This window comes from Apostichopus japonicus, chromosome 2 (assembly GCF_037975245.1).
Source record: "Apostichopus japonicus isolate 1M-3 chromosome 2, ASM3797524v1, whole genome shotgun sequence".
In the NCBI taxonomy this organism is placed as follows: Eukaryota; Metazoa; Echinodermata; class Holothuroidea; order Aspidochirotida; family Stichopodidae; genus Apostichopus; species Apostichopus japonicus.
The window spans coordinates 23,174,878-23,189,460 of record NC_092562.1 but is presented as its reverse complement, the minus strand read 5'-3'; the positions used below and the strand labels follow the sequence as shown (position 1 = coordinate 23,189,460).

Here is a 14,583-nt window from a genome sequence, read left to right as displayed (position 1 = left end):
CGAGTGGGGATATTCCAGTACGTCATTAACCTGCTCCATAGACTCATATGCCTAAAAATAGCATGGTATGAACACGAAAGGGCCTGGTGTAAACGTCACTACCGTTTGTTTAGGATTGGAGGAATCGAGGACTTGGTGGGGGGGGTGCCAACGAGGAAGTTGACCACAGCCAATAGTTCCGGTATAGCCTGTAGTTGCGGATATTCTGCATGGTGTACTGATGACAATGTATTGTCACGGAAGTGACTCTCTCTCTCTATTGGCAAACCACAGTTACTCGGAGAAAGATACTTTTCCGGTTAAACTGCTATTAAAAGAGGACAAACTAAAACGAATGACAGCGAATAACCGAATGACAATTGACTTTGTACAAGGTTAATTATCATTCGCGAATGACACCGAATGACAACGAAGGACGGTGGTGAGAAGAGATAGAATGATTAACGGAGTGGAGTAAATGCGGTTATTGGTTTTCAGCGCAAAAGTGATTTGAGGAAAATCGCATGTTACGTGGTTGCAGGGTTTTGGTGTAATTTACGGATAGAAACCACAGGGAAAGTTTTTGTGTGAGAATGCGCTTGAGTTCTGTGCTTTTGAAATTCACCTCTGTAGATTTATATAGAAAGATTACTGAAGTAATTGTTAGGTGCTGGCTAATTAGTATGTTTGAAACTGATATATCCACGATTAATTTTGGTGGAAAATGATATGATAAGTACTATTTAAAATCAGACTTACAATTTCGCTTACTATAAGGTGCGCTTGTATCTTGTCCGTACTTTACTAGATCTGTAAGCCACGCACTTTGCGTCCACTCGGTTTGTGTGGCTTTAATATACCCACGAAGTCTGAACTGTGATATCCGGTTGAAGCAAATGTCTGTGCTGTCATTCACTGTCATTCGTTTTAGTCAACGCAATTCTTTAGTGTGAACATCATATTGTCATTCGTTATGTGTAACGCAATTGTCATTCGTTTTAGTAACACCCATTAAAAGCACTATTAACGCACTAACTGTCGTCTGCATACATATTGGTCGTGCATAGGGAAAAGTGTATAGCTTAACCGTAACGTATTAAAACTGACCTGTAGTTCAAGTTCTCATGACATTACTGTTCATTGTGTGATTCTTTTATAATCTGCAAGAGTGGATTGTTGCAGTGTTTTCGCACAGGAAAGCAGAAATTTGGCTAAGGAGCTATAAAACAAGACCTTGTTACGTCAGGTAATGTCTGAACGATATTCTAATTCTGCATTCTTCGCGGCTACTTACGCTAACGCTAGTATACTTGTAAGGACTGTTAATACTGGCCTAACTTAATAATGTAGCTGGTGGTAGCCTAGGTGTATGTCTAGCCTACATTGGCTATTGTCACTATATGGCTACATTGGCACTATATGGTGTTACGAAAAGCAGAAAGTGAGAATATGTACGTAATTACTGTTAGAGTGGATAGCATCTTGGCTAGGCTAATCTATAACTAGGTCACCAGGCATCCCTAATTTCTGGCAAAGATACCGCAAAAAAATGGTCACTGGAAATGCCCCGCGAATATCTCTGAATTTAGGGAAAGGCCTGAATAATTATAATTGTACCTGTTTGGCCTTCTGTTCATAAAAATGGCTTGAAACAGATGTAAAGTTCTTTTATATTGAGAGTTCTACCTGTTTACCAATCATCTACCATTAGCTGAATAAAACTTTGCACAATGATGTTCCATTACAAAACTTGTACCACTGAACCCATCTTCTGACAATGGGGGGGGGGGGGGGTGGGTATAATAATTAATAGCATGGTCTTAATCCTTCAATGTCAACTGGTATAAGTGCAGGACAACATTCGTAGCTAAAGACAAACTATGGTAAATTTCATTGTCTAATATTATGTAAATGTCCAAATTAGTTGTTGGTCTCGCTTGCTTTGTCAAAAGACTTCAAGTCAATAACCATATTAATCAATCGTCGGCAAGTCGTCTTTGTTTAAATTTTACCAAAAAGCATGCAGTGTTTAGAACAGAAAAGTTTAAATCTATTGGACTACCAATTACCAGGTAACAATCCTTAAGTAATTTGTGGCAACTATTGTAATGGTACAGGTGATGCCTCATATCATATAGTGTCAATATGTACCTTTCATCAAAAGCTATTTGATAGATACGCTGTCAGGCGCGTAGCCAAGGGGGGGGGGGGGGGCGAAGGGGGCAGCCGCCCCCCCTTGAGCATATTTTTTAATATTTTTTGTTCATGTTTTTATGATATCGCTAGTAATTTCAAAAGAGGAAATGCTTAGATGCAACTTACAAGGCCTGGGAAGTGCCATTTCCAGCGATCTGGGAGGCATTTTTAGCCATAATTTTCTTGTACGCTTCGCGCCAAGCTTGATTGTGAATAATGTAGTCTTTTGTTTAAAATATGGACACAAACTTATCCTGGATCCCAATTATATTAGGAACATCTTTTGCAATTAGTGTATACATTTTGTCAAATCTTGCCAACGTTTAGTTTAAATTAAATCGCAATTGGGCAGATCTGCTAAAGTCACAAAGACTAGCTTTTCCACGTTAGAGTTAATGTTAATCAGAAATTAAAGAGAAGTGACAATCACATATAGAGTTGAAAAGAAGCTCGACTTCTGAGTCAAGCTTGTTTCTAACATTGCCATGGGATTTTAGAATAAATTAGTTTCAACAAATGCATCAAAATCAACTGTAAAGGTTGCATTAAAGTACAGTCCATGGATTCTTTTTTGGTATGAACTTTATTCACAAGAGCACAGAAATCATTCATTCCATCAGACTTTGATTGAGAAGAATTACTACGTCTGCAGTGGAAATGTGGAGGGTTGATGTTTAAATTATGGTATGTGGATTTGAACTATGGAAAAACCACTGAATGAGTTCACATAATTCCAAAGTTAAAGCTTGGATTAACTAAATGTTATATGGTTCCACCTCATTGAGAAGAAGAACCCTATTGTGATCAGTGGAGGTCAAAGGTCATTTGAGGTTGACAGTTTAAGTCAAAGTTTAAAAACTTGGTTAACATAATAGCTAAACAATAAAAGCTTTGATTTACTTCATACTCAATAAGTGAATCTACTTTGTTGAGTGTGAGAACTGTGCTGGGTCTATTTTGAACACATAATATTTTGATCCACCTTATTAAATGAAGTACCCCTATCGTTTTCCGTGGAGACCGAAGGTCAGTTGAGGTCAACAGTGGTCATAGTCTTAAACACTTTGCAGCCTTATCACTCGGAAATGAAATTGGGATGCACCTTCATATGTGGATCTATCCTATGGAGTACAAGAACACTATAGTTTTTGTTGTTTGGTGGAGGTCAAAGTTGAATGAGGTTAATTGTGTCATCACATCAAAGTTTCAAAACCTGCAAAACAATATCACTAGAGTGAAACTTAAATGAACTTCAGACGTGGATTGTGGAGTCACCTTATAACTGAAGTGTAATCATTGCCTCCGGTGGCTTTCTGGTTAGTAATGAGCGTCAACAGGGACTTTAATTCTAGTTTTTTACCATAATTTGTACATCATGAGGTTTAAACTGAATTTCCTTGAAAGCAGTATCATGCATTCCTCCCCTTGGGCCCTCAACATTTAAGTACTGTACAGTATGTAATCGAAACCATCTAAGTTGCAAACATTGCACCGGTGAAGCAATTAGTTGAAACAAGTTGTTCCATTTTTATTCCACAGTTTAAATTTTTGGATGAAAAGTATTGAACCAAGTGGAGAGGATGTCCCCTACCAGGATTCTTCTGGTTATATTTCTTACTCAATCTGGTCTCGTTCAAGGTATCACTACTCACTACCTCAAGTTACTAATTATCAACTGAATGCATCTCTGAGAAATCTAGACTTAATATTCTAGATTGATTAAAATGTTCCACTCTTGCGATGCATGAATTAACAAACATAAACTTCTAGGTCCATGAATTTAAAACCATCGAACATGATTACTCATGTTAGCTCGTGTTTCCCAGTACCTTAATGAATCAAGCTCTATAGGCCTCAGTGTTCAATGTAAAATCATTTTGCCACATATATATGCTGAATATAGTAAAAAGTGATCATTTATACTGAAACTTTTACATGCATTTGACTTTGCCACTCAAAGCCCTTCCCTAACTAATAAAATGCAATTATCTAGAACCATGCATAACCATGCATTGTTCCAAAGTTATGTATATTAATTCAGAGTGACTGAGACTCTAATAAGGTTCCTGTTGTATGCTTAAATAATACTATACTGTAGCCTACTCCAGTGAAATGTAGGTATATAAGGATTTGATCAAGTCGATTTGACCATCTAAAGTATTGTAGTTGACATTTTCTTCAGGAAATGGAACAATTTATGCCCAAAATACCATGATATTTCTGTTTTTTTCTTCTGATATAAATAAGTAATGTTAACAACTCCCCCCCCCCTCCCCGAAAAAAATTAGAAAGATAGTAGCTGTCAGGATATCTGTATAGTAATGATATAGTTTTAATTATGTCTTCTGCACACTGTTTCTACACTGACTCCTAAAGTTGTTTTCAGAATGGTTTAAGTTACAGAAACCAAGTCAGTTGGACTTCCATGACCAGATGATTAAGGATATTGTCAAATCTTACAAAGGCACCAACCAGTGTGCAGTGTGTTTTCCATTGTCAGTGTTGACTCTATGACGTTAAACTAGGGAGACAAATTTAACCATCAACAGAACCAGCCTCCATTTTGTAGCAAGGAAAAGGAATTGGAAAGGCCTACATTGTATGTAGTAATATAATTCACCCCTCTTGTGGTTGGATGAAATGAATTTGTATTTTAGTCATTTATTTCAGGGAAACTCAAAGTTACTTTGCGAAACAGCTTTGCCTTCAACGCTAATTCTGTTGAAGATGAATACTTTACGTGTTATATCAGTGAAACAGACAAGACAGGCTTGACGGTTACTTCAAGAAGAGTAGTCAATACCAGAAGCAATGCTGCTAATAATCCACGTCCACGTAGTCCTACTGGATCTGATGGTGTTTACAAGATAATCTTGAGTACCAATTTTAATGGAGCTTTTGGTGTGTTTGCTTGTGATATTTCTGGCACTGGCAGGGAGCTGACATCCATCCAGACTGTATTATTAAGGTCAAATGGTGAGTCAATGAATACCCATGCAAATTTATGATACTATAATAAAAAAGAACGTTACTAGTGAAATCATGGCATACCAGCAAGGGACAGCACAATGTTAAAATGGTTCAACAGATTTGTAATTTGATCCTCAATTGATGCACTTCTGCATTTTGGATGTTAGTTGCCAATTTTATCTCATTCCCATGTAATGTATTGTATGCGGATGTGATACTGTACAGTATGTCAGTTGTTGCTGCCGATCAGTGCTCTATCGGTTTACCATAGCAATATTTGACATGAAAGTGCATGGTGTGGAAAATGTATTGGTACTAAATTGTTTGGTTTGGATGATGCGAGAGCATGAGCAATTATAAGATGTAAACATGTTGCAAACGCCTCCTGAGTCATAATGCTGGTAGACAACAAACTTTGCTGTGTACTGTCCCTGACTGAGCATGCAATGTTGAGCCTATGTGACTTATGACATACTAGTGTAGTACAGTAGAACTGATTGCTTGTACTTTTGATAATTAATAAGCAAGTTGAGTGTTTAGTGGCATAGGTAGCGGGTAATCAGGTGTTTCTTAATCACGCAAGACATCTATTTTGTTTGAATAAAAGCTATTAGCCAATATGTATGATTAGAGTTAATGACTTTTGACCTTTTGCAAGTACGGTTTCAAACACTTTGCCCTATATATGTCATATCTGTCAAAAGTGATCGATATAAGTTTATGGAAACTATATATTGAGTGGTTGTGTTTTTTCTATGACCTTGCTTACTGTATTATAAAACAATGTGAAAGTGACAAAGGGGTCAAAGTCAAAGTCTGTTAAATTTATAACAAACAAAAAGGACATTTTGATTATATCAAAATGATAACCTCTTAGCAGCATGGAAGCCTGAAAACTCATGTACAATGCAAGCTTGAAAATTTAATTAAACATTTCACTATTTAGCCCGAGGTCAAAGTTCAATGAAAGTCAAACGGTCAAATTTTTGCACTAACGAAATTGGCAGAAAATATATTGCAAGCTTGTCTTCGTGTTAATTTGATGTTTCTGAGGCTGAAGTTGGAACTTAAAAAATTGCTGGAAATTTAAAGTGGAATTAAATCCTGGGGTTTTGCAATAAATTTTTTGAGAACAATATTCTATTTTGTTCAAATAGTCACAAAATGTTTCCCTGAATTTTCAGGATTTTGAAAATTTTCTATGCGCACTATGTAAGCATTCAGATTGTTGCTCTTCAAATATGACGGTGCTTCAATTAGATGTACAGTTAGCGGGCCACGTTATAATAATTAAAGGCAAATAGTAAAGAGCAAGCTTTACATGTTTGTAGTGTTGGTTGCAGTTCTTTCCCTTGAACGTTGATAACTTCACAAGTCCTAAAACTTGGTTGCAGTCATGCCAACTGTGTAGTACTGGCCTCTTGAAAGGACAATAATTGGTCAAAGTAATGCTGATCAATTGCATGAATTTCAAGGCATCTATATCTTCTTTCCAAAACAATCTGTGTACATGTAGGGAAAGCCTCTGAAATTAACCTTTGTGTTTGATCAAAGTGACTCTGTGAGTATACCAGTTACTGAGATTAACTGGCAATTAGCCAATAACTATAGTGCATTTCAAGGGCGGTATTTTGTCACTTTCGTCTCAGCTAATTTAAGTTGTATTTTCTAATGCTTCCATCAGTAAATCAATATCTCAAAAACTACAGTAGGTCTTGATGTAGAAACAGCAAGTGTTTATTTCTCCTTCATTAAAGTTGAGTAGTGTTCTTTTTGGTGATTGTGAACATACCAAAATTGCGAAAAAATGATAAAAGTGTCATACCCATGTTGGAAGAATTGAAAAGTTTTAAGTGAAACCTATCTACCTAAGAGTAGTATGTGGATGGAGGGGTGGGTTTTTTTTTATATGACACAATTTCATGTACTAAAGCATTTTATAAATTCATAAATATTTTCCAACAGCAAATATAATTCCAAATGACAGGTTGCTTACAAGGACTGTTAATAATGGTGATGAAGGAATAGTTTTAAGGATGGATGAGGTGACTAGTAACCGAAATGTTGTGTTGTGGAAAAAAGACGGGGGTGTTTCCTTTAACTCTGGTTCTTTTACTCTGAATGTACCTCAAAGGGGAGGAAGAGTTCGTTTATCAGATGCTGGAATTTATGAGTGTTATCACAATAATCGACGTAACTACGCTGTACAAGGACTTCAGCGGATCATTGTTCGAGGTAACAAACATTTTCTATCAATCAAGCATGTATCCTAATCATTTAAGAAATTATTGCAATATGAGCATATCCAAAACTTCAGTTCAAGAGATTTATTATATGAGTATCATTGCTCATCATGTGGCTTGTACTAACTTTTCTGAGAACAAATGTTTAACAGGTAAGTTTTTCAAATAAAAAGTGAAATTCAAATGAGGGACTGTCAGAATGATGCTTTACCTTTGCCTTAAGTACTATACCACGAATGTGTGAAGTTTGATATTTATCCTTGTGTATAAACTCCACATTTGAGATGTATCAGGAGGACAAGTAACAACTATGACATAATGTGAATTGGACTTAAATCCAGGAAGTTTTTGATCTTGATTCATGCTTGGACAAACTCTTTATATAATCAGTGACATCTCAAATTAATCACATGATATTAAGTGAGGTCACAAATTGTCAGTTCAGTAAAGTCACAATGATATTTTGAGACAATTTGTAATGGTCTTCATACTTCTTTTAGTTTCCTTTCTGTTGTGTAACCTACTATGATGTGCAAATTTCTTCGTCAGTAGATGTCGAGTCGATCTGAATTAAATGAAATTTGTTGGGTTTAGATAGTCGAATCTTCTTTTCACTTGACTCAAGTCGACTAGAGCAGAGTCTTACATTCACTGAGTAATGTTGAGTCTTCCAGTTGGCTTGAGTCAGTTATCTGAGACATCAATTAGGAAGATTGCATTCTCATCCCTTTCTCATCAACAAAGCAATTCAATATGGAATAGCATTTGTTATCATGTGTTTTCCAGAACGTTAATCAGCATTGCCAACCTCCCTAGACTATTTATTTATAAGACTGAAGTTGTGATTTCCTTCTATTAGTACGTGTACTGAATGCCCTCCTTAGTTTTCCTTACCTATGTAGGCTTGTAATCCATGTTATTCTAGTGTGGTGTTCTCTCCCTTTAGCTTGCCCTGCAGATCACTGGGGTCCTCCAGATTGCATCGGCATCTGTGACAATTGTTACAATGGAGGTGTCTGTGATGACACAACTGGAGAGTGCATCTGCCCTGCTGGATTTAAAGGTCCAAACTGTCTCTCATGTAAGAGTACTTTTGTGTCTCTTGAGAAATCTACAGCCCATCAACAAATGCAATGTAAAACAATCAAACCTTTAACAAAACTTCATATAGTTTTAGTCAAAACAGATGTAAAAACTTAATTTATGGATCATTTCTGCTTTGTTGGCTGTTAGCTGAGCATTGGCTGAGCATTAAGAGACAATACTACTCAACCAAAATATTAGATGTAAATTCATTGGAAATATTCACGCTTGGTTCTTAGCATTATTAATGAAGTTATAATTTCTTTAAAAAGCCTGTGTTATTTTAGACAAAAGTTGCGATTTAAGACAAAAATTAAAATATATGTGCGTGAGGTACAAAATGTGCAATAAATGATTATATAATGTATTATATAGGTGGATTGAGTTCTTATTTTATATTTAGATTTAAAATTATATACACTATAAATTCAGTACCAAAAATATTGTTAAAAGATTTCAGAAAATTCATAAATCAGGAGCCAATGTAAGACATGAAAGTTAAGTTTTCAGATGAAGAAATTGCTTTGATATACAGTATGTAAAATTTGTCAAAGTATTAAAAAACTAATGCTTTAACATATGCAACTTACTTTAAGAAATATTATGGGGTTGGTGAGCATTTTGAAATATTCCAAGGGACTGAAGTTTTGTACGAGGGAAGGAATTTCAGCGCCAAAGATAACATTTAGAACAGCCATTTTCATGAGTAATTTCACCAAGGAATTGCAAGGTGACCACCTGAGACTTTGCTGAAACCAAATTGTTTCATTTACACAAAAAAAGGAGGCACGTGACATGGTCACGTGAGGACTAAGTTCTCTCACCAAAGTGGTCCAAATGTTACAGCCTCTGAAAACTGCTGCACAATTATGACTGGATCTTTTTTCTGTCTTGGAAATTAATAACTTTTTAACTATAATAAGTCACAAAGCTAAAAAATGATCTTGTTGGGTTTTACTTGTCCAAACGTTATTCATAATATGATGTCAAAACAGCAGCAACTATCTTAGCAAAATGCATCTAAACATCAAATTGGTACTTTTTCGAGAAGCCTTGCAGGGTTGTCAAGTTTGCTACCAATATCGCCACCGATGCCTTCTGCCGGACAGGTATTTTAAAGGCTCCAGTACAAAAAAAAATTTTCTGCAAGAGGAATGTTGCAGATATCACGTCAAGATCAAAATGAGTGCTGTCAGTGTCAAGCCACTGACAGACAGGATTTTCTGAACTGTTTTTTCTGGAGTTTGACCACATTGCTTTCTTCCTTAGCTTCACATCCACGTGAAGAGATGCACAACTGACCGATACTGGTACTCACCAAAAAACATTCTGTAAAATGCCCAATAGCCTTATCTAAAAAAAAGGAATTGTTGGCTTCCCCTTCAAGGACTATTAAAAAACTTACAGTTACAGTTGATGATTTAGTCATGATGGTATGTATCATTATAGTTAGCATCAGGGATATTGTGCATTACAACTTTGCTATTTCATTTAAGTCAGAGTTAAAAAGCAATGTCAGAGTACTTTCATGCTATGTTAAGCTTCAAGTATGGAAGTTGTAATGAGAGCACATGAGGGTTTCCATTGTGAATTTTGTTTTATCATGTAGTTTACATATTTCATTTCCAGCTTGTGATCCATTGGGTAGATTCGGATTCAACTGTGAGTTTCGATGTTATGAACGTGGAGACTTTGATTTCGCCTGCAGATATTTCATGTTTTGTTTACCAGATCCATTTGGCTGTAGGTGTTCCTCTGGATTCAATGGCCTTAACTGCAGTACAAGTATGTTTCTTAATTCAACAAGCCATGAAAGCACGGCTGTGAATCTTTTGTAAATAGGACAGAATGAACGAAAAAAGTGTTAACATGGTAACAGATCACCCAGCCGTGCGAGGAAGAAATAAAGTTACACGATCGTTTGCGACCAGTTATCTTATGATCAGCGCGCAGACGTGAACTCAAGTAACAACATGCTGTAGGTTATCACATACTACTAATATATATATATATATATATATATATATATGTATATATATATATATATATACGTACATATAGTTATGAGTTGTAAATATTTTGTTTAAAATAGAATGGGTCTTTAGATGTGTAAAAAGCTTCACAATGCAGTTTACAAATAATATTTACAAATATTTATATATTAATCATGATGATAACCATTGTTTATAACAGATGCATACTACTGGCCTGTAAAGTGAGTCTTGGCAAATTGCTTCACTAACTTTTGAACATAACTCAAGCCCTGTAACATTTAACTAATGGGTTGGTGTTGATATCAGCTGTGTTTTACGCTGGCCCATTATTTAGACTATATGAAAAATGTAAACTTACAATGCATGTTTTTCAAGCATAATATATGTATGTATTCTAGAAATTATCTTGTTAATTGCTCTACTGCGATTATCAGCTGATTTTATTTATATGTTTGGTAACCTTTTTATATGTTTCAGGTTGTCCTCAGGGTACATTTGGTGCTAACTGTTTACAGACTTGTCATTGTAATAGTGGTGGTTGCAATATATTCACAGGTGTATGCACCAATAATAATGGCAGATGTCAGACAGGATACTCTGGAACAAACTGTCAAAGTAGGTTTATTCACAGTGGAAGTCTTATTAAAACAATCAATGTACAGAAAGGTGAATCTTTGCAAAACACAAAAATATGATAATCTCCCAAGTTAACCAGTAATGTTTGTTTTTATTTCTTAAAAACGTTCTTTTCAAATATGTCAAGTTTCACATTTCTTTCTTTCTATACAAATATGTTGTTACTGTAGAGTGATAGGTTTATAATCTTTTTTACTATATATTAATATTGAATATGTTTAAACTGTTCATTAATTAGCATCAGAAGAGATGGAGGAAGGGTGAGATATTCAATTGAACAAGATCATATTCATTATTATAGTATAAACATAAATAAATATATTTATATAGTGTAAAAATAGCCCATGTGTTCTCCAAAGAAGGTGAAGTACAAACCATGTAATAAGACAGGGGCATAGTCAGTTGACTTGAGGAGTACGTAATACAATTATTTTTATTTTAAATTTTGTGTTGCCCTGAAACCTTCCTCAGCAAAACCATAAGAGTAAATGGTTACCAAATTATATACCAGAAATAAGAATTGCCAGTAAATTATACAACAATATCACCTTCCATTATTGACAATTTTCTTTCGTTTGGATAGATGTTAATCGAAAATTTCAAATAGTTTGTATAATATCATTGAAACAGCGAACCTGCACCTGCACCGGACTTCGATATATATCTAAACATATTATAAAGAAAGTCCATGTTTAATCCAAAAGAAAATAGAGATAGGGGAATGTCAAATTTGACAAATAAGGAGTACTGTATTAGAAAACATATTGCCAACTGGGACTTGGCAGTGGAAAGTCCGTCTTTTCATTGCCAAGTATTGCTAAAGAAAAAATATAATATATTCTCAAATACAGTACTCCTTTTCAATTGGAGTACACAGGGATTTTTTTAATATGTATGTATATCTATTTATATATTAAACAATATCTGATATTTTGGTCTTTGTTAATTAATTTGTTTTTAATTGATGAATATTATTTGAGAACTAAGATCCAATCATCACATACAGGTTTTATTTTACATGAGTTTACACATGTCAAATTAGACACAGACGAGAAAGACAGAGATGTCAAAGTTTTTGATCCAATTCTGCATTCATTACTAACATTAACAAAACAATATCTGCTCTTACAGCATAAATCGTTTGTTGTTTTATATTATAAATGTCTTTGACAAAGTGTCACATCATCTTATAATGTGAATGTTCCTTGAAGGATTCGTAAGTAATTGCAAGTGAATGTCTATCGAAAAATGAGACCAAATTAAGTAAGAAGTTTATCAAATTGTCAATTAGACATACCCATTTAAGCAAACATCTCTCTCTGGTTTTCAGTTCCTGAACAATGTAAACAAGGTTACTATGGAAGTCAGTGTCTTTTGAAGTGTCATTGCAAGAATGATGCAGCTTGTAACAAAAATACAGGAAGGTGTAACCAATGTCCTCAAGGATTCGTCCTGCGTGATCCAAATGAAAATTGTCAAGGTATTGGATCAATATTACCATATGCATTATGCTGCTGTTTGCTTCTTCCCTTCTGTTATATGTCATTTATCACTGGCATACTTTGTTGATCCAGTGGAGTTAACATTTGCTCCATTTTCACTTGAGTGGGCTGAGGGGAGGAGTATATTTGTATAGTTATTTTGCATGTCAAATTTTCGAAGTAATACTGCATGTGTATTTGCCTGTCATTTTCATCTTTCTGCCTCCTGTATTTCCTCTTTAACTTAAATATGTGGGAATTTTTAGATTTAAACACATAAATAGTGATCATTTCTATGGTTCCACAATTCTCCAAAGCAACTAAAATTAGAATATTTTATCATGGAAGCTAAAATGTAAACAAAATGAGTAACAGAAAGCTGGAAATTGGTTACAACAGCTATAGTTCAAGTGAAAGACCTATGTTACAGTTATTGATTGTTGTAGATGTATGCAGTTTTCTAAATTAGCCTTGATTTTAAGATTTGTGCACACTCACTGATAACATAATTTGCTCTCTGTTTTAAACTCCTACTCAGAATGTGCTACAGGATTTTATGGTGAAAACTGTGAACAGGAATGTCACTGCATTGAAGCCTGTCATAATATCAACGGTACTTGTAATGGCCGATGCAAGACGCCATGGACTTCCTGGAACCCTAGATGTCAGACAGGTACAGTATTATTATTATTTATTTTTTAACTAATAGATGCAGTGGTATTTAACACAAGTTTATTTGCCAAGTGTCAAATCAAGTTGATAAATTAGTAACAAAAGCCTAAAGCACAAAATAAAATTGAAAATTTTGTTTTCCTCAAAAATTGTCGGATGTTGGGATCATAAATCTTTGATACCATGAAAAGCTGACATTTTGGACATTGCCCAAACACTAGAAATGAAAACATATCTCCTTCTGAACCAACAAACTGTACTTAAACTTCAACTATAGTGGTTTACTGTGAATACAGTGTGTATATGGACAAAGTGTCCTGCTGCTTCTGCAAATGCATGATAGAGTAGTAAGGTGTTAGGGAAGGAGGATGTAGCACAAAATGATAGATCAAGAAGCATCCATAGCTTTGATAGTAAAAGTTAGCTGTGGGGTGATCGCATCCCTCCCTCTACCATATTCCTCTTTCCATCCTTGATTATGATAACAGGTTGAAGAGTGAATAATGGAAATTGGTTTTCTTTTCCTCATTTTTATCTGGTTCATTAGGTCACAATGTGTACACAGACAGAATAACATGTTATGAACAAAATGGTGCTTTGGGTTGCTTTTGACCTGAATTGACCATTATTATAGTATGAAGCATGGCTTTATGTTATATTTACCTTTAGTTTATGTTATCTTTACCTTTACCATATTTATAGAAAATGTGGTCACCTCACTTTCTTAGAACAAATAGCAGGTTTATTTTCTTGTTTTTAATTTACCATGCAGGGATTGCTGACATTCAAGTGTCTAAAGTTAATCCTGGAGCAACAGCTGAAATCAACTGCACAGTAGAATCTCCAAATTCCCTAGCAAATGTGTCAGCTATATTGACTGTAACTGAAGCAAATCAAGGTCGAAGTTTTATTGGAGTTCGAATAGAACTATCATCTCAATCACTAGTGCAATCATTCAAGGTTTCCAATGTTATGAATGGAAATGATTTTAGTTGCTATTTAGCCGATAGATATAATTCTTTGGTGAATGATGGGCGTCACTATAGACGGAAAGAAGCAGACCTCTATGGTAAGTTCATAACGTAAGCTTCTATGATCAGAAGGATGAACTTTTTGGTATATGCATATCAAATGGCTTATTAAAGCTGTCATCATTTTGTCCAGTTTGTGCCTATTTAATTCGTATATTTTGGTCTTGCAATTAACATTGTCATTAAATGATCTCAATTAAATGATTAAATTAAATGATTAAATGATCAATGAACTGATCTCATTAATCTAAAAATTGGTGTTATATTTCAACTTGACAATCAAGGCTTTTGCCTGTCT

General features: G+C 35.0%; 1 protein-coding gene across 1 annotated transcript in view; it reads left to right on the top strand.

Annotated features, from left to right (window-relative positions):
• Nucleotides 1-298: 298 nt before the first annotated feature.
• The window catches only part of LOC139982897 (uncharacterized), a 28,130-nt gene continuing 13,845 nt past the window's right edge, over nt 299-14,583 (top strand). The window contains exons 1-10 of the mRNA XM_071996056.1: nt 299-1,225; nt 3,715-3,813; nt 4,846-5,151; nt 7,111-7,380; nt 8,335-8,469; nt 10,101-10,256; nt 10,943-11,080; nt 12,432-12,581; nt 13,121-13,255; nt 14,027-14,323. Coding sequence (XP_071852157.1) covers nt 3,756-3,813; nt 4,846-5,151; nt 7,111-7,380; nt 8,335-8,469; nt 10,101-10,256; nt 10,943-11,080; nt 12,432-12,581; nt 13,121-13,255; nt 14,027-14,323 — 1,645 coding nt within the window. The 5' untranslated portion in view covers nt 299-1,225; nt 3,715-3,755. The remainder of the gene's footprint in view (nt 1,226-3,714; nt 3,814-4,845; nt 5,152-7,110; nt 7,381-8,334; nt 8,470-10,100; nt 10,257-10,942; nt 11,081-12,431; nt 12,582-13,120; nt 13,256-14,026; nt 14,324-14,583) is intronic.